Consider the following 23,500-nt stretch of genomic DNA (forward strand, 5'->3'; position numbering starts at 1 on the left):
CCCTCACAAATAAAACATTACTATGCACATGAGATTCATATGATGCTTTGAGCACGGCATCATTTCCAAAACTTACAGTACAGTACGCAACTGAAAAAATATGCACAAAGTGGATTTTTGGCCAATATTTATAATATATACTGTATCAACAATAAAAAGATGGTTGAACACTGACACTTTGATACCATGGCACTCGTTCCTATCACAGAACCTTGATACTGCATATCCCTCGCTACCCTCTTTTCAGACATGCAATATTTTAAAGCAGCATATTCTTTCTTTAGTTGAACTTATTCTGAATAATCTTACCACATTAAACACAACTTATTTTGCTCCAACCTCAAATAGACAAACGGGTAGGGAATATACACTCACTGAGCACTTCATTAGGTAGACCTGTACACCAGCCTGTTAATGCAAATATTTAATCAGTCAGTCATGTGGGAGCAACTAAATGCATGCAGACATGGTCAAGAGGTTCAGTTGTTATTCATACCAAACCTCAGAATGGGAAAGAAATGTGATCTAAGTAACTTTGACCGTGGAATGATTGTTGGTGCCAGAGAGGGTGGTCTCAGTATCTCAGAAACTGCTGACCTCCTGGGATTTTCACCCACACCAGTCTCTAGAGTTTACAGAGAGTGATGCGAAAAAACAAAAACATCCAATGAGCAGCAGTTCTGCGGGCAAAACACGTTGTTAATGAGAGAGGTCAGAGAAGAAGGGCCAGACTGGTCGAAGCTTCCAGGAAGGTGACAGTACCGCAAATAACCACACATTACAATAGTAGTATGCATAAGAGCATCTCTGAACACACAACGCATCAAACCTCTAAGTGGATAGGCTACAGCAGCAAAAGACCAAAATAATAAATTCCTAATAAAGTGCTCACTGAGCGTATATGGGCTGGAAGCACGACCACGTTTGTAAGTAAAGCATAAAGAAAGAGTGTGATGGAAATAATGGAGTGAGCTTTAAATTATTTCCACTCTACAATCAAAGCCTCATTACACATGGTGTTATTGTGTCAAGGTGATGCACGCAAAGTGCGGCAGTCAGAGTATGAGTTTTAATTACGCCTCTTACATCCCGCTGTTTGTTTCCAGTTCAGCTGTAAAGGTGCTTTTCAGTACAGCTGAGTCCCCAGCCATCTGCAATAAAAATACATGGACAGCAATCACGATGTCTGCACTTGGCTGTAGCCATTTTAAAGGAACATTACAGTGGTATCAGTGATGGAACCACGCTTTATTAACGCAATTATCCCTGGGAGAGGTTGCATGCATCGTCAGCTTAGAATGGTAATGCAGGGACCCGTCTGATTGTAAGGGAGAGGAGGCACTGGTTAAAATAGCCCACGCTCACCTGCTCTAACTCCAGCATGCTGAGAGGTGATTCGGCTGGGTCTTGCTGATTGCTGCTGGTGGATGGACTGCAGGTGGAGGTGGAGGGGGTGGGGTCTGGGGCGAAGAGTGACGCACAATACCTCCGCATCTCCCTCTCGTCGGCTAGGAGATGGGCAGACACGAGCACCAATGAGATGCAAGCACTGCCGGGACTTTCAGTTCTGTGTAATGCCTTTGCAAATCAGTGTTTGCCCCAACATACATCTAAGAACTCACAAACACAGTGTAGTACGTTAATTTCGGTCATCCCTGATCAGCTGTGTTCGTGAAAAATGTAAACACCTGCATTTTTCAGTCAAAGGACCACTGTTTGACCTACTGTCAATGGCCAAAGTGTACAAGCAACTCTACCACCCTATATCCTTCTCACGTCAGACTACTGAACCTGCGTAGGTGTGAGCTTGGTTAGTACTTTGATAGGAGGCCTCCTGGGAAGTCTGCTGGAAGAGGTGTTGGTGGGTCATTAGGGGGTGCCCTTTCTTCTGCATCAAATATAGGCTAAATCCATTACATTATTACATTAATGGCATTTGGCAGACGCTCTTATCCAGAGCGACGTACAGTTGATTAGACTAAGCTGGAGACAATCCTCCCCTGGAGCAATGCAGGGTTAAGGGGCCTTGCTCAAAGGCGCAATGGCAGAATAAGGATCTTATTGTGCGGATCTTTTTGTGGCTACACTGGGGATTGAACCACCGACCTTGCAGGTCCCAGTCATGTACCTTAACCACTACGCTACAGGCCACCCCAATGCTCCAGCACGGTGTTGCAGAAGGTCCTGTCTTTTAGATGAGACCGGGGTCCCAACTCAATGTACTCATTACATATTCCATTGAGTAGGGGTATTAAATCTGGGTGTTTTAACTCAATTCCCACAAAATCCAGTTCTCTACATCAGGTCACCTAATCACCTTGTTTACAAGCTGCACAATTTCCTGCACTCCCCACCGACTCTGGGTCGCTGCAGAAGATAACTGAATCTAGAGGAGCAGTAGATCAGCATAGTATAGTTTTTAAAAGGAACCAGCAGGAGTCAAGTTAAGTCACCACAGCCAGCGTGTGTTGCACTAAGCCATCTGCCCCAAACAAATTAACCCCTCTAATTCCCGTAATATGCGACGTGATGTCACGCATCATCTCAACCATGTCGAGCAACAGGACCCATACTACTTCCCACTTTTCTGCAGGAAAGACTCTGACAGTTTGGAAAAGTTAATAAAAGTTAGTGAAACAGAGTCAACATGGTGCTCCACATAAATGTATTATTCATACCCGCTGAATACATTTCATCAGTCTTGTTCACCACTGTAAAACATTTATGGAGGAAATAACTAAAATCTGCTTCATGAAATGCAACTTTCTGAGATGTGCTTTCAGCTGATGGGGAAATAAATAAATAAGACACGGAAGAATAAACATGACCTGAGCAAAACTAAACTTGAAAACCGGTGTCAGCGTTGAGCGCCGGAGTCAGTCAAGCTGCACTGTGGCTGAGATTTATTTCTGACAGGGGAGACACAGGGCCCAGAGTTCAGACCCATCGTGGAGGAAAAATGGGCTGAGGAGGTTTCACTGTAAGGGGTCCCAGAGGTCCGGGCAGACCCAGGTGGGATCGGGGGGGCCGCCCTAGTGCCCGCCACACTTCCCCCACGCACTGTGATACCCCAAATGCTCCCTCCTGCCCCGCCCTGAATCACAGGAGAGGGATGATTAGCCCGATGCGCTGGAATCAGCCACGGGCAGGACTGCAGGAGCAGGCCTGACCCTGAGCCTAACGCTACACGCGGCTCCCGCGTTTCTCCATTTCTCATAAGAAAAAGTGAAATGAACCTGTCAGGCCTTCCTCGTCTGTCAAACGGCCGGTATCCATGGGAGATTCCTCATACGGGCTGTCGGATGGGAGCGGTCGATACTCTTCAATGGGCGTCCTGGAAAAAATAACGGAGTAAATAGGATTAGAACAAAATAGGTTACGGCTTCTTCTTTTTCCATTATTTTCCAAAATATCAAGCCCTTTTAAGTCCCCTTCCACTGATAAGTAATACATGCTTGGCACACCGCTACGGTTTACCTGAGGGATTTAGATATGTGAGCCGCGGCTACGTTGAAGGGGAAAGATATGGGAAAATACGACAAGATGAACTTTCGCTGACTTTAGATAAATGGGGTAAACTTGGGAGGAAACGAGACTGTGTCCATTTCAGAATGCAGATGTGCGGCAAGTTCTCCTGCTCATTTTCTCCCTCTGCCACAGGATTAAGAAAAAGCGTTTTATCACCTACAAAAGCTCAGCTCTGCACTGACCTTTCAAAGGATATTACACCTTTGGGGTGACTTCATTAATGACAATCTAAATTCCCCGGGTTAATTTCCCTGTGATGGTGGACACGTGACTATTGGTGTGTACATGCAGCCACAGGGCTGTAGTGTTGTAGTTACAGTCAATATAATCAAATAGGAAACACTGATCGTACTGTATCAAAGGACAGCCCATGGGAGAAGGCTAGACTGCTTCTGAGAGGTCAGTCCTAACGAGCTGTCCTTTGATACAGTAAAGCCAGCCAACCAGCTTTCATTGGAAATCACATTGTTGATGTTATTTGATCGATTTTAGGGTGAGGGTAAGGGCTTGTTTGCGGTTGAGCTCTTGGACTCTGGAGAGAAGTGCGTTCCAGCTTCCATCTCACCTTCTGTGTTTCTTCACCAGCAGCTTCTCCATGTAACTCAGGCCATGGTCCCTGAACTCTACCTCAAACTCCACCTTCTGGACCAGGTCTGCCTGTGCAGCGAAAACCCCTGTGGGCACTGTGCAAAAAAGAAATACATATTTTTGTAAAATCTTTTGATCTTTCTCATGGCCCTGTGGTTCAACAGCACTGATGTTCCAGCTGGCTAAATAACATGTCTGATGAATGAGTCCGTCTATTTCATTTTAGAGAATTGGAATACCTTGTAAATTGTGAATTAACTAGGTCCCAAGTGTAGCTATTCATAAACAGAATAAGCATCTCATCTCGCTGATCTGAGCCAGTTGAAGCCAACCGCAGCCATTCTCCACAGATCTGCAAGGAGAGCATCACCTGACAGACACGTACCAGTCTTATGAAACCCAGAAACCATACAAACGAGTGAAAAGAGTCAAAACTAGCTATGAGATTTGTTAGACTATTTGAACAGGACCTCAAACTAGAAGAAAAATATAGTGAAATCTGACAGAGGAAGACAGCAAAGGCTGAGTATAAGGAGGGGGAATGTGCCGGAATCGGCACGACTGCGGCTGCAGCAGAGCTTCTGCCACGGGCAAGCAGTTAGGCCCTGGTGTAGAGGAGCTCCCCTAACACAGCGGTCATTACGTGAATATGCCTGGACTCCAGCTTTTACACACTGCTGTGGAGGTAAGCACTTTTCACCATCATCAACCCAGACACAGAGACAGAGAGAGGGAGAGAGAGGGAGAGAGACAGAGAGCAGAGAGCGCGAGAGAGAGGGAGAAACAGAGAGAGAGAGAGGGAGAGAAAGACAGAGAGAAACAGAGAGAGAGATGGAGAGAGGGAGAGAGCAAGAGCGAGAGAGAGAGAGAAACAGAAACAGAGAGAGAAACAGACAGGGAGACAGAGGGAGAGAGACAGAAAGAGAGAGGGAGGGAGAGAGAGACAGAAAGAGAGAGGGAGGGAGAGAGAGACAGAAAGAGAGAGGGAGGGAGAGAGAGAGACAGAAAGAGAGAGGGAGGGTGGGAGAGAGAGAGGGATAGAGAGAGGGAGGGAGAGAGAGAGACAGAAAGAGAGAGGGAGGGAGGGAGAGAGAGAGACAGCCAGACTCGCCCGGGGCACCCCCTTCAGTATGCAGCACCGCAATATTGCTGGCTTCTAATCTTACATAATGGAAAAGTAACAGATGCCAAGACAGAAGCGTGCAGGAGGCAGAGGAGGAGAATCACAGGGAAGAGGGTAAATAAACCGCACCTTTAATTGTTTCAGGGATTTCACATTTTCAAACAGAATCCAAAATCCATCTGCAGGAATACAGTCACCAGAGTCACCAGCCTACAGAACAAGGCTCACTGCATTCACCAGGAGAATCAGTGAAGTGAGCCAGCGAGTCTCCGCAGGGACCAGTGCATGTACTTGCCCTCATTATGAGGGAAATCATTAGCGCTACATTGTTTGTGATAACAGGCAGAAAGACTGCTCTGAAAGCAGGAGAAGATCCTTTCAGCAGAAAGCTTTATCATTTCATAAAACCCTGCAAAATGAATGAAAGAGAAGAAAACTAACAATAAGACGAAGGCGCACAAGTAACGTTAATGTTTTACATGGCTATACAAACGTATATTCATTACAAAAGAACGATCGCAAAAACAGTGATTTATATGGCGCCTATACGACAGAGACATAAGAGAACTGGTGATGAGCACTGGTGTGTCTGTGTGTCGTGAGGTCACCGGGTCACATGACTTTGACCTTTAGCTTTAAGACGTTAACACTTTCTGTGAGTTTAAAGCCAAACGTGTTCGTTTTGCTGGCACACCCTGATTATTCATAAACAGGCGTTGCAAAAAAAAGAAGATCCAAGCAGCAGTTGGCAGACATGTGAGGAGGGCAGCGGAATGTCTTAAGCCACTGTAAATCTCCGGCCCCCCTCCGGGAGACCTCGCTGTGGCCTACTGAAGACATGAAGGTACCAGCACAGCGTCAGGTGGTAGACATGTGGATGAGTAAACCGTGGATGAACAGAAGGTCTCTGCATGGAGTGCTAAAATAATGTGCTAATTAATAACGGTCCCCTGTCCTGCCCCTGAAACAGGTGTGTTACCTTTCAGGCTTTTAGACAGCCCCCACAACTCCTGTGGCTCCGCCTCCGCTTCCTGCTCTGACTCCGCCTCCTGCTCTGACTCCTCCTCCCGCTCGGAGCCCGCACTCTTCTGTCTCCACTCCCTCAGAGCCTCCTGGAAGGACCTCTCTGACTCCTTCTCATCAAACTCCCCCCGCAGCAGGGTCTCTGCGCTCCGGCTCTCCTCTTCCTCCTCTTCCTCCTCTTCTTTCACACTGTCTGTCTTCCTGAGGAAATGCTGAGACACAAACAATCACAGGACAATTTGGGACAGGGAGACGGGCATCACAGAAGCAGAGAGGGTGGGGTAATGTCTGGATTATGTGGGACAGCACGGGGCTGGCTGAGTGATTGTGGGGTTAAGAGTAAAAATGAATACCCAGCTAAAGATGTCTGGTTCCCAGAACTCTCGTGGTAGTTAGCATAGTGAATACAATGAACATTCAGAAAACATTTGTCCAGTTTCCTGGATACCTCTTGAATATTATATGGGTCTAGTTGGCTCTAAATAATCATTTTAATTGTGGGTGTTCGCTAAATGTTCACTTTACCAGGAAAGTTAGCAATGGTCAGCTAATCTGACATTTCCATAACTGCATAGTTACAGAATGCTATTGACATGTGTCCTTCATTAAGGGGAAGTGCATGTAAAGGCTCTACGTGACCTGACCAGCAGAGGGCAGCACTGGGCACACCGAACAGAGCGGAGCAACAGGGCATTTTTCCTCACAAAAGGCCAGTCCCAATGTCTTATTTACAGATGCTCGCTGAAGTCCTGCGGTTTTTAACAGTACTTTGTCACTCTGCAGTTTGTGGAGGATGGACTTGTGGGGGTCAGATCGATAGCGATTACACAGCTGAGCTCTTTTCAGGAGTAAACGGTGTGGGAGGCCCCTGCAGAGACGGAGCCTTGGGAGGAGGGCCAGGCGGGGAGCCATTAGAGAGCGAGCGGAGAGGAGCAGCCGTCGGGACATTAGACTCCTGACCTGAGAACAGTCGCTTCCAATTCTGCCCACGGCCTCTGCTCCTGTGCTCTTAAACAGCCCAATTGATCTGTCCGTTGGTATCAACGGGTAAAAGAAAGGCTAACTTCCAACTGTCACAATTGGATAAGCTGTATGGGCACTGACAAATGAAATACCAGAGTTCTATTCAGCACTGAAATGTACCTGTATTCAGATATGTGTCTCACTTTGATGCGGATGGGGGTGAGACACATATCGATGTTGTCTATGATGTCATATCGCCCACATTTCAACTGCAAGGAAGTCCGTCTTAACAAGCATTTTAGTCTCGTAACGAGACTTAGTTTTAGATTTACTATGATCTTTAGCACATGCAAAACTAACAACCAAACCGATGATTGGTGCAAAACAAATACCATGACCAATCATTGGCGATTCTATTGGTACTGTGTGTGCTAAAAGGGTTTGCTTGTGCTAAAAGTAAATCAGTCCTTTAAAACCCAAATAAAAAGTATCAGCTTAGTCTTAAGTTAGAGTTTGTTTGACAAGTGAAACTGTCTTACCCCATTGGTAAATCCTGAAATGAGTAAAACTCTCTCATTGGCAATCTTTTAGTCTTGTTGAGGAAAGTAATAGAAATAAGATGTTAAGTGTAAATATAAGACTTGTTAAGATTGACTTATTTAGCGGTTTTTGCAGCGCTCTGTTCCCTGTGTCGGCCCACGGTACTCACTTGTGTGTGTGGAAGAGTCGTAGGCGCAGGCTTGCTCGGTAGCGCCCCCTGGCTCCATTTTGCGTCCTTCCTCTTGCTGTTCACAGCTGACCCTTCAGGCTCAATTTGTCTCTTAAACTGGCTCACAACATCCAATGCGCTGATGGAGGTCTGGATCTCCATCTGTTCACCAGCCAGTCACAGCCATAAATTAAACACTGGCTTGGTCCATATTCCCCGCTAGGAGAAACTGATTAGCCACTAAGGGCTCATGCATCAGGAAATTCAATACCACAGACACACACACACACAAACACACATACACACACACCAATTCCACACATGTTCACGGGCAGAGACAGACATATGGTAGGTTTATGCACATAGAGGCACATGCGTACACACAACCGTGCAGTCAAGTCTAACACACACTTGCATGCGCGCACGCGCACACACACACACACACACACACACACTCACACACACACACAGACACACACACACACGTTTGGCTGTAGTGTTAGGTAAAAAATGTGAGAAATATTTGGCAGAGAAGCCAGTAGGACATCAGATGGTTTAGTCCAGGGTTCAACAGCACTGAATAACATGGGAGAAGTATCAGCTCAGCCAAATGCACTCGTGCACTCAGCTTCTACGGACAGCTATACGTCTGGCCCTCAGCCACCTGGACCAAAAGACCAGGGAGGGACGCTGGCTCAATTAAACTCTGACTTCAATTACACCATATTGGGGTGCTACTTCAGTTCATCTTTCACTAAATCCATTTGCCAATGAGGTTTAAACAATCGATTGGACCAAACCACAGGGAGAGGGGTGCTGTTCTGTTTAAACAGTCAACTGGACCAAACCACAGGGAGAGGGGTGCTGTTCTGTTTAAACAATCGATTGGACCAAACCACAGGGAGAGGTGTGCTGTTCTGTTTAAACAGTCAACTGGACCAAACCACAGGGAGAGGGGTGCTGTTCTGTTTGAACAGTCAAGTGGACCAAACCGCAGGGAGAGGGGTGTTGTTCTGTTTGAACAGTCAACTGGACCAAACCACAGCGAGAGGGGTGCTGTTCTGTTTAAACAGTCAAATGGACCAAACCACAGGGAGAGGGGTGCTGTTCTGTTTAAACAGTCAACTGGACCAAACCACAGGGAGAAGGGCGCTACATTGGTAGAAAATCTGCAGGATGCGATATGTGCCAGCTTGAGAGAAAACCTGACAGTACGATGCGTCCTAATGCCCTGTGCCCTCACACCAATCCACTGAAGGACATACAGAAACAAGAACGCCCTTCCACCCCCCCCCCCCCCCCCCCCCACACACAAATAAAACATCATTTCACTTCAAAAACCAAACCGACCATGACAGACAGAGCTACGTGTCCTACAATGTCCTTCGGAGAAGAGGTGAACTCTTTCCACAGAGAGGGGAATAATCTCTCCCTCACGTGGCTCGGCCCGCAGTGGGCCCGCAGACACACGCGGTTCCGGATTTATCCGTCAGCGCCGCTCCCTGTGTCCCCAGCCGGAGAATCCGGCCCTGCCCCGCCCAGCCACTGAGGCAGGCTGCTAGAGAGGTTAACGACGGGGAAATGCAAAGCGAGTCGACTGAGCCTCCCGAGGGATACAATAGGGTACTTTCACACGATAGCACCCACCCTCATTTGTTTTGTCAGGAAGCACAGCACGCATACCTATTGATGCGGGAATGCGGTGTACTTCAGAACACAACGCATGTCTGACACTTTCTAAGATGTTAAACTCATCTCCTGTCCGCCGGCCTCCGTGCGAGACTGCATACGGATCACGCTCTTAAGCTATTTCTTTTTCGGTGTAGACCGAGCGAAGCTCCAGCGGACTTCAGGAAGATTATCCGTACACAAAACCGCCTTTGTGCCTCCCCTAATTCTCCGCCGACTTGTTTAAAGTTTGCCGGATGGCCGCAGCACTGCGCTGGGAAATCAGTGTAGAAATTGGCGGCGGGCGGAAAAAGCCGGCGAACTACGGCGTGGTAATGTCCTGCCGGGGGCCGCGCGCACGCAGGAGGCGGCTCTTAAGGCCGTAAATCCGACAGGGAAAGGCGCTGGGAATCCGCACTGGAGGACACAGAGCCGCGGACGCCAGCGTTTCTTTCTGCGGAGGAAACAGGATTATGAGCGTCAGCGCCGGCCGTTTAATCCCAGATCTGCGCGTCCTGCCAGCTCCCCGGACTCCCCTCGCTCCCCGCCGCACGGACCGCTCTCTCTCTCGCTCTCTCTCTCGCTCTCTCTCTCGCTCTCTCTCTCGCTCTCTCTCTGGCTCTCTCTCTCGCTCTCTCTCGCTCTCTCTCTCGCTCTCTCTCTCTCGCGCCCGCCTGTCTGTTTGCCTGTTTGTTGTTAGCTTCTGTTTAACTTTGTTTTGGATCACGGAGTAAGAGGAGCCGCGACAGTGACGAGGAGCCGGTGGGTGCCCGGGCCTGCCGGGCTCCGCAGTGCGGCATGCTGGGTAATGAGAGACAGCGAGCGCGAGCGGCCGCCGCGGCCCCAAGGTCAACGGCAAGATGGCGGGTACCCGCAGCCCGCTGCTCCCCGCGTGAACACACCTGCAGGGACCGGTGCGCCGAGCGGCCGTCTGAGATTAACGCTGCCCCACACTGCGATCTGAAGCCCTGCTAACCTTGTCTCTGTGGGAAGAGGTGCACACATGCTCTTTCACACACACACACACACACACACACACACACACACAGTCACACACACGCACACACACACACACAGAGTCTCTCTCTCACACACAAACACACAAGCAAACACACGCACTCATGCACTCTCTCTCACACACAGACACACATGCACACACACACACACACACAGTCTCTCTCTCTCACACAAACACACAAGCAAACACAGATACATACACACAAACTCATACACTCTCTCTCACATACAGACACACATGCACGCACACACAGTCTCTCTCTCACACAAACACAGAAACACACACACACACTCACGCACGCACTCTCTCTCTCACACACAAACACACAAGCAAACACAGACACAAACATACACTCACACACTCTCTCTCTCACACAGACACACGCGCGCACGTGCGTGTCCGCACTACAGCCTAGTCGGGGGTAATGAGAACCGCTCGTGAGCACCCGAAACACTGCTGCAGCGAGAGCTCGCGACCCCCAGGCAAACACTAGCAAGACTGTTCTCCTTCCAAGGCTTACAGGATGAGTTCCTCAGCCTCAGACCCGACGATTCCAAACACCTCTCGCACCGTATCTGTTAGTTTGCCTAGCGCTGTTTATTTCTCCGCCGCTTCCAGCAGCCGTTCCCCCCAGGCCCCCTTTATGGGTTATTACGCCGGAGCCCGGACAGGAACCCGGGCTCAGGCTAGTGCTTAGAACTTTCTGAGCCAGTCTCTGACCCGCCCTAGGCTGCTCACGGAGGGGGCGAATAGCATTCTCACCGTGTCCCCCCTAGCACTAGCAGTGCGATAAACATGAAGAGGACACATGAAAGCGCTGCAGTGTGCGTTAGCTGCTCTGCGCATTTGCGCATCTCGCTCAGTGTTAATGAACTAGCGAGGTAGCATAGCGTTGCGCTAAAATCTCAGAGAGGATGGAGACCGGGCACGCAGGTCAAAGAAGGAATGGTGCGTTCTGCTACAAGGACTAGAGCAGGATAGGAGGCCGCATATTAACTAAACACGGCTGTTTGCAGACCCGAGAATTAGGCAGGTGTCTGAAAGGCGCTTAAAGCGCCTGTGTTCACTCGTCCGTTGTGTGATACGTGCATGGAAACCACACGCGTGTGCGTTCGCGTGCGTGGAATCGGTGGGGTTTTTTTCTGGAAAGAAGTCACGTAAGATAACGCTTCCGCATGGCCGGCATTTAGCGGCAACGACGCGTCCGTCGGCTGTTGTCTGGGGCGGGGGCTGAGCTGGGCGATGACAGCCGTGGCTGCAAATGCAGATGCCCCTTCTTACCTGGATGGGGAGCATTCTGTGATTCTTCAGTGCCCCCTTCTGGTGGAACCTGGCAAAGCAGCCTACGCAGTAGTCCTCTCCGCATTCCGCGCACATCTTCCCCGGGAAAGGGAAAATAAATAAATAAATAAGTAAATAAACCATAATGATTCAAATAAGGTATCTTAACAGGGAGTAGAACTTCAAGGGAAATATACGTCGGTATCTTATTTCAAACTTTAAGCTTGAGAACAAACTTGAGAGCGATAAATATAAAATGAACATAATACCACTGTGTGCATATTTGCGATAAAAATGTAGCCGATCTTGGGGGAGCTCATTATTTCTTCTAAAAGAGTAAATTACACTGGCAGCCAGCGTGAGCTGACAGGAGAGGTAAGCGGACAGACAGAAAAACAGATGTGCGTGCGTGTGTTTGTGTGCGTGTGTGTTTGTGTGTGTCTGTGTCTGTGTGTGTGTGTGTGTAATGGCATGAGGACAGAGGGAGGTCAAACAGCCTGACTCATTCTCAGCCAAACCTCCCTTCCTCCATGGGCTGAATACTTTCTCTTCAGCTGCGTGACCTCACTCAGGACTCTGCTTGTGGATGCACCCCGTCTGCGGCCCACGCCCCTGCCCCCTCCCTCCCCCGCTGTCCTCCCACCCGTACCCATGACCCCCCCTCCCTCCCTCCCCCCGGCCTCCTCCGGGGAGAGAGGGACACGCGGGCTGGATCTGCAGCTGCGCCCATTACCGCCTCTTAATGGCCCCATAAAAAATAGCAGCGTTTCACTGCGCCGGGCGGGGAATAAATAATAGCCCTAAAGTGGGATTTAACCGGGCTGGCCGTCGCCCGGCTTCCGCCGGCGCGTTTAACGGGGATCTTCCGTCGCCCCACCACACCAGGGGAGCCTCGTGGAAAGCTGGAGGCCGCTGAAGGGATGGGGTCGGTTCCCATGGGCTGGCGGACCCACGGGCAGTTCCCTAACCCCTTCCACACGGGCTGTTCTCTACCCCCCTCCACACGCGCTGTTATCTACCCCCCTGCACACGGGCTGTTCTCTACCCCTCTGCACACGGGCTGTTCTCTACCCCCCTCCACACGGGCTGTTCTCTACCCCCCTCCACACGGGCTGTTCTCTACCCCCCTGCACACGGGCTGTTCTCTCCCCCTGCACACAGGCTGTTCTCTCCCCCCCTCCACACGGGCTGTTCTCTCCCCCTGCACACAGGCTGTTCTCTCCCCCTGCACACACTCCGCTCAGACCCCCGTCCACCAGCCCGTGCGTCAGGCGGCCCCACGGGACACTGAGCCCGACATTAAGCACACATTACAGAGCTCCCGGCGCGCCTCGCTAAACAGCGCGTCTTTCCTACGCGAGTCACATCTCTGAACGGGCACAGACCGCGCGGACACCGAACACCATGCAGAGCAGGGAAGAGACGGCAGAAACACGGCGCAGAAATCCTGTGAAACAGTGAACCCCTCTAACGCGATATGCACACATATTTCTTTCATCTGCCTTTCGGCTCAAACAAATCACGATTTTTGGAGTTACATGCCAGAGGAGGCGTGTAGCTCTCCTGACCCCAAATAAAATGGGCGCGGGTGGGGTTAGCATTGAGGTGTTACATATGTATTAGCTGTATGTGTGGAGTAGGTGGTGAGAATGTTGTAAGCTGTGAGGGTAGAGTAGGTGGTGAGAATGTTGTTAGCTGTGAGGGTAGAGTAGGTGGTGAGAATGTTGTTAGCTGTGAGGGTAGAGTAGGTGGTGAGAATGTTGTTAGCTGTGAGGGTAGAGTAGGTGGTGGGAATGTTGTTAGCTGTGAGGGTGTATTGGGTGGTGAGAATGTTTTTAGCTGTGAGGGTGTATTGGGTGGTGAGAATGTTTTTAGCTGTGAGGGTGTATTGGGTGGTAAGAATGTTTTTAGCTGTGAGGGTAGAGTAGGTGGTGAGAATGTTTTTAGCTGTGAGGGTGTATTGGGTGGTGAGAATGTTGTTAGCTGTGAGGGTGTATTGGGTGGTAAGAATGTTTTTAGCTGTGAGGGTAGAGTAGGTGGTGAGAATGCTGTTAACTGTTAGGGTGGAGTAGGTGGTGGGAATGTTGTTAGCTCTGAGTGTGAATTGGGTGGTGAGAATATTTTTAGCTGTGAGGTGTATTGGGTGGTGAGAATGTTTTCAGCTGTGAGGGTTTTGAAAATTAAGATTGAGTACGGAGTGAATAATCAGATTGACAGAGGGCCACATTAGCTATGCAGGTGGAGTGGATGATGAGACGCAGGAGCAGAACTCTTCAGTGGCTCTAAGGGCTGCAGAGCACTTCCCTGGCAGAGGGAGATTAACTACCAGCACCTGCTATTCGGGCTCATTTATACACCGCGCATACACAGGCCCCGCAGCAGAACACAGAGAAGAGGCAGGCAGGGATTTCAGCGGGAGAGAGCCACCCACCAGCCTGGCTGCCCGCGCCTCACACTGACCGCAGGGCTTCCCCCTCAGCCTGGGCTTCCTGCTGGCCCCCTGCTCCCCCGGAGGCGGGCGTGGCACCTTCCCCGTGGGCCTGCCCAGCTCTGCTCGCAGAACACACACACACACACACACACACACACACACAGGTCAGACAACACGGCTTCATGCCCTCCAGCTACATCCCTGACCTGGATTTCCCCTGCTCTATGAGCAAGGCTGAGTGCAAAATCTCGGAAATCTTTTTCCGGAAGCCGAAAGCTTGACACACGACATACCTTCTGGCTCCCCTTTAAGGACTCTCATCTTCACCTTCCCCGCTGACAGCTGTATGAAACCAGTCATTAAAAAATGCATTAGGAAATGTATTGTCAAAATTCTCATGTGAAACGGGGGCATTTACGGTCAGCTTGAAAGAGTAATACGGATTTCAGAGGACTAGGGTATCTTTTGGTCTGTGGATATTGTGAGTCACTGTTTGTTTTTGGTCTTTGTGGTTGGGACCTGGAGAATTCCCAGGCTGGACTGGCCTGGCTCTGCAGCCCATGTCTAATTCTTGCTCTGGAGTGCGTTGACCTGTCTTTCTACCAGGGCTTGTTTACACACTTAAATGGCTTGGAGGGGGTCGATAAGACGTGTGATTCTGAAGTGACTCACCTTCTGAAAACTGTTCTCCTTGGTCTTGGTCACACCATGAGAAGTGGCTTTCACCGACTTCCAGCGATACCCACCTGACTTTCTGAAAGAGGAAAAAAGGTGCGCGACGTTACTCTCTCTAAACAGTTGGGACACGTGGGAGCCCTGGGGCGTGCTGGTTGTGTGTGGGGGTAATGTAGTGAAGCTCATGCTCTCTCATCTGCGGCACTGAAAGGAACAGGCCCTGAGGTGCAGATGAATCAGCGAGGAGAGAGGCTGTTTTGTGAACGGTGTGGGTGGAGCGTAGCATCAGGTAATCAGAGTAAACACACTTCTCTGTGCTGAGGCACAGAGATGCTGTCCTGGTGACGAGGCAGAAACCGTGAGCCCAGTCAACTTCATTACGTCATCACAGAGTGCATCTCAGGCCACGCGTCATGTGATCCCCGCATACACACAGAAGTGAGGTCATCACACTCGTGTATACACGCTCACACAAACAGGGTAACAACATTCTCACCACCCAATACACCCTCACAACTAACAACATTCCCACCACCTACTCCACCCGAATAGTTAACAGCATTCTCACCACCTACTCTACCCTCATTGTACCTAATTGTCTAAGGGCTCAGTTATAATTATAATGAGCAACACAGGTTATAATTGGGCTATTTTCCCTTGCTGAAGTGTGTTTGGCAATGAGTTGTTTATCTGCTCAACTGCATCTCCAAGGAGCTCAGTCACCCAGCTCTACCTGCCATGCGGGCGAAGGTCCGCTGGGCCAGAGCCACTGTGTGATGCAGCACTGAGCCTAAACCAGGAATGTAAACTGAAAGAGCTAATGACAGCTGCCATGAGGGCTACTGTTCTTTTACATTTTCTTGAGTATTTCTCAACTTTTACAACAGCTTCAAACCCATGGTGTAAACTCGCAGTACAGACAAGGAAGCAATAAAAAAGGAGGGAGAGCAGTTTGGGTAAAAGAGGGAAGGAGATGAAGACAAAAAAAGTAAGAAGAGATCACTTTGAGATTAAAAGGGGAGGAAGAGACTGTTAGTTGGTGTCAAAACTTAGAACCTCATACTAGTGTCAAGCAACAAACAAACAAGGCTACAGAGAGCAGTACATACTGCAGACAGCACACTACATCTGCATTCTGGACTCAGCGTGGAGCTTCTCCTTATTTTACATAGCGCAGGCGTGCTATACACCTCGCCACAAAGTGCATTTGTAACTGCCTGCAGCATAAGCTCATCGCATCGCCGTCCTTTAACAGGCGGGCGAACATAGGAGCACGAGGTAAATAACCACGTCAATGGTTATTTACCTCGCATGGATCTTTCACCAGGCAAGAGGGAAGATGAATACGCGGATTTTAGCGTATCTCTGTGGCCCTGAGAAACCTTGTCATTGTTTAACGGCACAGCCAGTTAACAGAAGCACGCTACTTCTGTCCCCGATATTCTCTTTAAGCAGGAATATGATTGGAGTGCGGAGCCGCTTTAATTTTCCCGGCATCAGTCGGCGACCCCTCCCCTCACCCCTTACTGTCGCAGTATTTCACTGCTTCTGCACTTATTTGTTTGTTATCCAAGGCCGCCGCTCAATATTCTTAATGTGCGAGGCGTGAGCTTTTAATTAGCGGTGCGTTTTCCGAGAAGTGGTCGGAGTGAACGGCTCCCTGATACATCTTCATCCCATTATCCGGCGTTAACTTGCGCGTGGTGATGTATGAATTTCGCGGCAACAAAGCATACGTGTTATGTCGAGACAAACTCACCTTGGTGTTTATTTCCCCCCAGATTTCCGAAGCAATTTATTATGATTGATCGTGTGCGCGCGTGCTTCAGAGAACATGATGTATGCCGTCTGCCTTCTGGCTGCCGGTTCCCCTCCGCGTGAGTTATACCGTCGTATATTCTGATTTACACACGAAATGGGCTTCCCATAATTTACATAGCTGTGGTCCTTGGGTCAAATCGTAATGTTATTAAGGGAATGAAGGGTGTGCCACAAAACAAATGCATTAATAATTCTGGTGATCTGTTTGTTTTGAGGGAAAAATAATTATTTGTGCCATTTTGGCTCCAAGCAAACTTAATTTGAATGTTCTCGAAAAGATTGCCATAGAATATGCAGGCCAGCATCAGGAATGGGTAACTCGAATTCCTCATGGCTCCTTGGGATATTGGTTTAATCTCCACATGGGAAACGTACACAGTGAACTGAGATCTTCTCTTCATGTTCATTGCCACTCTCCTACTGTTTTACTGAGAAATACCGTAATAGCAATAGATTCAAGGAAAGGAAATTGTACTACTGTATAACAGCAGATTTACCAGGGAGTGTACGACTGCAACCATTCACCTTGTAATTTCCATCACACAGACGCTCTCTCTCTCCCATGCGCTCTCTCTCTCTCTCTCTCTCTCTCTCTCTCTCTCTCTCAGGTCATATTGCGCCTTATTCTTTCTTTTCTCCTCTCACTGCCTTCCTCTGTCATGCGTTCGCTCTTCCTCCTCTTTCTCTCCTTTTCAGTCTCTGCTTCCCCCTCTCACAAGCTCTCCTTTCTCACTTACAACCTTTCTCAATGTGTCTTCCTGTTTTGTCTTCTGGTTTCTCACTCCCATTACTGCCCCCTCTCTCCCTCACCCCCAATTTCTGCCCTCTGCTCTCTCTTTCCTCCTCACTCACTCTCTCTCCTCTTTCTCTTGGCTCATGTCTTCTCGTAGCTGCTGTAGACGGCTCTCAATGACTCTGCTCTCTTGGTCCAGCTGCACAGCATCCAGATGCACCTCTGGCAGATTCCTATAGGAAAGAACAGGAGGCATTCATCAGTCAATAAGCTTCCCAAATGAGCCTCAGCACACAGTCCGAGGAAGGCTGAAGTTAAAAACCTGACAAAGAGGCATCAATACATCTCTGAACAAACGCCACCGATTCAGTACAATTTCCCATGCGGACACAGACAAGCAGATAATCCTGCAATGAAAAACTTTTCTGAGGGTTATTTTGGAGGATGTATTTACAGAATAAAATAGTAATTTAATACATACAACCTCTATTTAGGTGAAACATTTATTTAATTATTTGTTTATTTTCTGGCTTTGTAATGTTTCTGTATTTGTTCTGTATGTTTTCATGTTTAGTCTTGTTTATCATTCAGTTCTCTATTGCCCTCCCCTGTTATGTCTACGTCTGAATGTTTATCAGTCTAGTCACTCCCCTGTCTGCGTGCCCCACTATTCGGGTGGTTACGGTAGTTTTCGGGGTTCAACATTTTTTCTAAACTCGCGATTCTTACTTCCTGCTTTTTCTTGATAGTTAAATGTTGTAAAGCACGATTCTTACTAACTACTACTAATCTAGGTTTTGTACAGTACTAATCCGATTAATACACTTACTGTCTGTCTAACTAACTAACTAACAATCACTTTTATTGGGTAGTTTAGAAAGATTCATGTAACTAACTCACTAACGCTATCTCTTAGTATTTCTGCACTGTTCTATAACTCCGCCTCCCTATGCTATCCCTGATTACTCGTTTAGTTTCAGCGAAGTGTTCGCACCTGTCTCTAACTATCACTACGTCTTCTAACTATGCAAATGTCTACTCCCTAATCCGGAGCCGTATGTTTTACATGTTTTGTTTCGTGCATCCAGTCCGCATTTTCGTCTCCCTCCCGTTATTATGTTATTACCCTATTGTGTTTCCCCACCTGTTGTCCATTTGTTTAGCCCACCTTTTCCTCTGCCCCGCCTAGATTGTCACCTTCCCTCTTGTATTTCAACCTCAGTCTCAGTATGCTTCGTTGTCAGAACGTTGATCTTGATAAGTGCCGATTGTTTGTAAGCCTTGTTATAGAGATTCTTGAAAGACACCCCTTTGCCTTGACTTCGCTTTTGCCCTGCTGTACCTTCGCCCTGTGATTTTCTGGATTTTGACCTCTCGCTTGTTTTTTCGACCATTCTTTTGCTTTTCGTTTTTGGCTGTGTTTTGGATCTCTTGGCTTGTGACTACTGGACATTAAAACTACTCTTTTGGATTATCCTGTGGTCTGCGTCTGGGTTCCCTGCACCGTACATAACAGGCTTTGACTGATTTAACGTTACCTATACAAATAACACAGAGACAGATAAATTGATGCACTGACCTGCGTTTCAGCTTCATTGAATTGAGTTTGTTGGGAACAACCACAAAAGAATTTAAATTCATGTTTCTTCTTGAGAGTTGGTCACTTTTCTGGATTCCAAGCTATCGCTTTCGAGTTTACCCCTTCCTATAATAGAAACACGGTAAACATTTGTGCTGGAGGATAAGAGCATCTGCCAAACGACTCTAATGTAATGTAATGTGACGTAACTTAGTGAAACACATCCTTATAAAAAACACATGATAAATATTAAGGAAATAAAATGAATTGCATCATCAAATAGCTATAGCCTTAGCTAACATTGACATTAGCTGGCCATGTAGGGCAATTATCCAAATGTAACGTTATATGCTGACTGATTACAGGCAAATTCCATAACTCAAAACATGTTGCCTGGCGTTAGCCACGTACCCATCACTTAACTCTAGATAGCAATAGGCATCTAACGTGGGAAGTGCTTTGAATGACCATACATTAACAGACCCAGCTGACGCCATCTAAATAGCTAGCTTCTGTTGTTTTGTTTGCTTAATTGCGTAACTTAAAACATAAACTGTGAACATAACTTTCTAGCTAGCTAACTTGTTATTTGCGATTGGCAGTATTTTCAGGTCTAACACCCGTTTTTTGACAGGAAGCACATTCGAAATGAAATTAACAAGCCAGCTATTGAAAAGAAATGTCATCCTTCCAAAGTAGGCTGCATATAATTAATATCAACACTTCGTGTAGATATTTACCTCAGAGCTGTCTTGATTGTTTCCTTAAACTGTGGACATTTTTCTTTGTTTGTTTTTTACGTTACCTTACGCTACTTCAACATCAACAAGAAGTTTGTGAACCAGGCAACGTTTGTATATGTGCGTCTCTATGGAGACGTGAACTCTCGCGAGAGCCATTGTGGGAACGCTCTCAATGACATTAGGTAGGCTGAGTTTTAGTGCAATGGACTGGTCTAGAAATGATTGCACGTGAACAGTTCAACGAGAGTGGAAGAAATCATATGTTTGCTTCAACCTATTTGACAGAGCTTAGACTAAACGTGGGGTGTAAGAACTAATGACTATCTAAAGCTGTACAAGATATAACTATGTGCTTACACATTAACTGCCACTGCTGCAGAGAAACAAAATTTTGGTTGTCTAATATAATCAATTCCAAAGATCAAAAGACCCCTGTTGGTACTTCAATCATGGCCAGCTGGAATTCTTTAATGAAAATCATTACTTTATTTAAATCAAAATTTGGATAGATGATGTTTTGATTACAGTCGTAAAAAAACTCATTAAGTGCTGCTGTGAGTCAGTATGTCTAAATTAGTAATCAAAGGAACCAAGCAAGAGTTCGGTTTTATAATGATGAATTAGAATTTTTTAAATAATAAGCACAATAATGTTGCTCTACATTTGTCTGTTATTTATAAAATATTTAAATTATTTGCCTATTGTATTTAGTTTAATTTTATGTCAATCCAGCCATTTCAGTTACGAGTGTTCTGAGATGTCTGATCCCTAGCAGAACCCCTTTCTCCTCCTCTTCCTAAGCCGCACCTGACTGACCAGCCCTGACCTCTCCAGAGAGTCACCACTAGCCCAGTCTTATGGCTCCGATAACAACAATACTGGAACCAGGCCTCATTTGCAGTCAGAGGGAAAAAGAGGAGCTTTCAGATCAGCTATTGCAAAGGCACCCTTCCATATCTCCCCTACCCTAAGTCCCCCGTCCTCCACACTGAGAGGAGTGGCAGGGGCCGATTACCTCAGCAGGCGCCAGCCCGTCTCCTTCATTGGTGACGGCAGGTGTCTGGGACCCCCTCCATGGTTGGGGTCCACCCTTCAGCAGGGTGTGGGAAGCAGGAATATTGACCTGCCACCGGGACACAGTCACCCCTACACAAGGTCCACAACCCTCCACCAGACACCGTCTTCCTTACCCGCTACTTAATCTGTTTGAGTCGCTTCACAAAAATGCAATCCCATCTTACAACTTTGGCTCCTGCCAGCATGAGGCCAGCCAGGTATGTAACTGCATGCTGATGAGGAGCGTGGCAATGAAAGAGAGGGAGGGGGTAGGAGGAGAGAGTGTGAGCGAAAGAATGATGGGAAAGGAGAGAGGAACAGAGAATGAGGAGGGGAGAGAAGCAAAAAGCACAAGCAATGGACAAGCAAAAGCGTGAACATGGACCAGTGACAGAAATGTCTGTTCTCCAAACCAGCCAACCACAATTACTCACATAATAATGAGTGAGAGAGAGAGAGACAGTGAGAGAGAGAACAGCAGGATAACAGAAACATGTGAAAGGACACCAATATTTGCAATTATATTTTGATTTTAAGCTTTATTTGCATTAATTTTAAATGTGTAATTGGACTCACATTATTTTACCCATCAAATAAATTGTAAAGATACGTTTGTATTTCAATATTAGAATTCTACTCTTCTAATCACAATCATAATGGTCATTATAATTGCTGTCAGAAGATAGCAGATAAACCTGGTGTTTAATAAGTATTTAATACACAATGTAGATATCACATGTGTACTTCTTATCACACAATCTCAATATCCTCTCAGGAATGCTCATTCATTCATTTCCAATCAACACCAAAGTAATTAATCTGATCACAGTCAACTGCACACATACTAAAGGGAATACTGCTCTAGCATGTTGAATGCTTACATGACAAATGGTTATGATTGTAATTAATAATGCATACATCATTTCTATAGTATCTTCTGAAGATGCTCTTCTGCGAGTACAGTAAGCTGTGTGTGTGTGTGTGTGTGTGTGTGTGTGTGTGTGTGTGTCAGTGTGTGTATGTGTGCAAATAAATGTAATGGCAGGCCAGCTATCATATGCTAATTCATGCTGCCAAAAAAAATAAAAATAAAATTCAGCTTTTGCTAAATATTCCGGTCATTAGTCAGGCTAAATAAGTAAATAACCATAACTAAAATGTAACACCAGAGCTGACGCAGCATCTAATGTCACTTAATGTCACCTTCCTCTGATTAAGACTGTAAGAAGCTGGCAGCACACCCCGGTGGTGGCTATTATTAGCTAAGTTCAGTGCGGTGCGCAGGCTGTTAAAGTGATGGCACAGTGAGGAGAAAGAGAGCCGTGCTCATTCAGACAGTTGGAGATCTAGCTGCACCATTTGTTTGTTTATCTTGTGCATAGCATGCTATAAATGTGTTTTAGTTGGAGGAAATGGAACTAAACACAAGCCTCTGAATGAGCTTGTTTTTAATTCTGTATTCCGATGACATGTCCTTAATATCTCAATATATCCCAATATGCTACTGCGCTACGGCTTGCTTCTATGAAGCACTTATATTTATCTTCTCTTGAAGAAATTTATTTTTAACCATATGAATCCACTGAACAATGCTCATAGATTTTCTATTCAATTATTTTATTATTTTGAACAGTGAAATATCCTGAATGGCCAAATAAATTTAGTTTGTTAAATGTAATTGGCTCTTCATTGCTAAGTTTCTAGGGTCTAAAATATGAATACGGTATGTTTAACAGTGTTCAGCTGCTATTGTTTGTTGTGCAGTAAACAACATAAAAAACATATTAAAGTATCATACAATAAACTGATTCATTATAAACTTTGTGTAATGCTTTTTTTAAAAACCCAGTGTTTTACTTTGCACTGTTTTACTTTGCATCTTTATATTACATATTGATGTGTTGAAAATTACATTGGCACAATATATTATTTTTTTGTTAGAATTCCTCAGGACTCTAACTCTTTTCACTGGTCTGACACATATTGTCCTGCACTATGAATTGAATTACATAGGATCATCAGTTCTGCACCTAGGAAAACCACAGCACCTCCTCCCAAAGATTCAAGCCTACAGCTCTGTGGGGGTGTATCCAATGCTCTCCTGTGCTGTCCATCTCTCTCCTGATTGGATGCCTTCATGGCCCTCGGCCTTCCCTATCAACTCAGGGGGCGTGCAGTGTGTGTGGATCCGGGCGAAACGCTCATGCCTAATAATGTACTTGCCCAAGAGCAGCGGGGTCAGGAGTGTCACCCTGTCAGTGCTGTCATCTGCAGCACCTCTGGGACACGGAGATCTAACGGAGCGGAGGGCGGCAGGCACCGGCTGAGATTTTCCAGTTCTGTGATGGAGCGAGGAAACCTGTGACCTTTTCACTGAGAAACAAGACAGCGTTTGTGACGGCTGGTCTTTAAAAACCTTGGTAGAGCAGCATCACACATACACACATATGTTTACAGTGCCCTCCATAATGTTTGGGACAAAGGCCCATTATGTCTTGGTTGGCCTCTGATATGCCACAATTTTAGATTTGGGATCACACAATTAACATTAAAGTGCTTAT

General features: G+C 47.0%; 1 protein-coding gene across 2 annotated transcripts in view; it reads right to left on the minus strand.

Moving 5' to 3' along the window:
• Positions 1-19,990, minus strand: part of zbbx (zinc finger, B-box domain containing) — a 34,098-nt gene extending 14,108 nt beyond the window's left edge. The window contains exons 1-13 of one of the 2 annotated variants that reach the window (XM_061218145.1): positions 19,881-19,990; positions 19,141-19,266; positions 17,681-17,794; positions 15,005-15,086; positions 14,626-14,674; positions 14,333-14,451; positions 11,902-11,997; positions 7,935-8,096; positions 6,219-6,474; positions 4,094-4,211; positions 3,237-3,334; positions 1,366-1,508; positions 1,087-1,151 (exon numbers count right to left, since the gene is read on the minus strand). In XM_061218145.1, coding sequence (XP_061074129.1) covers positions 1,087-1,151; positions 1,366-1,508; positions 3,237-3,334; positions 4,094-4,211; positions 6,219-6,474; positions 7,935-8,096; positions 11,902-11,997; positions 14,333-14,451; positions 14,626-14,674; positions 15,005-15,086; positions 17,681-17,794; positions 19,141-19,202 — 1,364 coding nt within the window. In that variant the 5' untranslated portion in view covers positions 19,203-19,266; positions 19,881-19,990. Of the gene's footprint in view, positions 1-1,086; positions 1,152-1,365; positions 1,509-3,236; positions 3,335-4,093; positions 4,212-6,218; positions 6,475-7,934; positions 8,097-11,901; positions 11,998-14,332; positions 14,452-14,625; positions 14,675-15,004; positions 15,087-16,766; positions 16,877-17,680; positions 17,795-19,140; positions 19,267-19,880 lie in introns of those variants that run through there. The other variant, XM_061218146.1, reaches the window with a different exon arrangement.
• Positions 19,991-23,500: the final 3,510 nt, after the last annotated feature.

This window comes from Conger conger, chromosome 13 (assembly GCF_963514075.1).
Source record: "Conger conger chromosome 13, fConCon1.1, whole genome shotgun sequence".
NCBI classification, from domain to species: domain Eukaryota; kingdom Metazoa; phylum Chordata; class Actinopteri; order Anguilliformes; family Congridae; genus Conger; species Conger conger.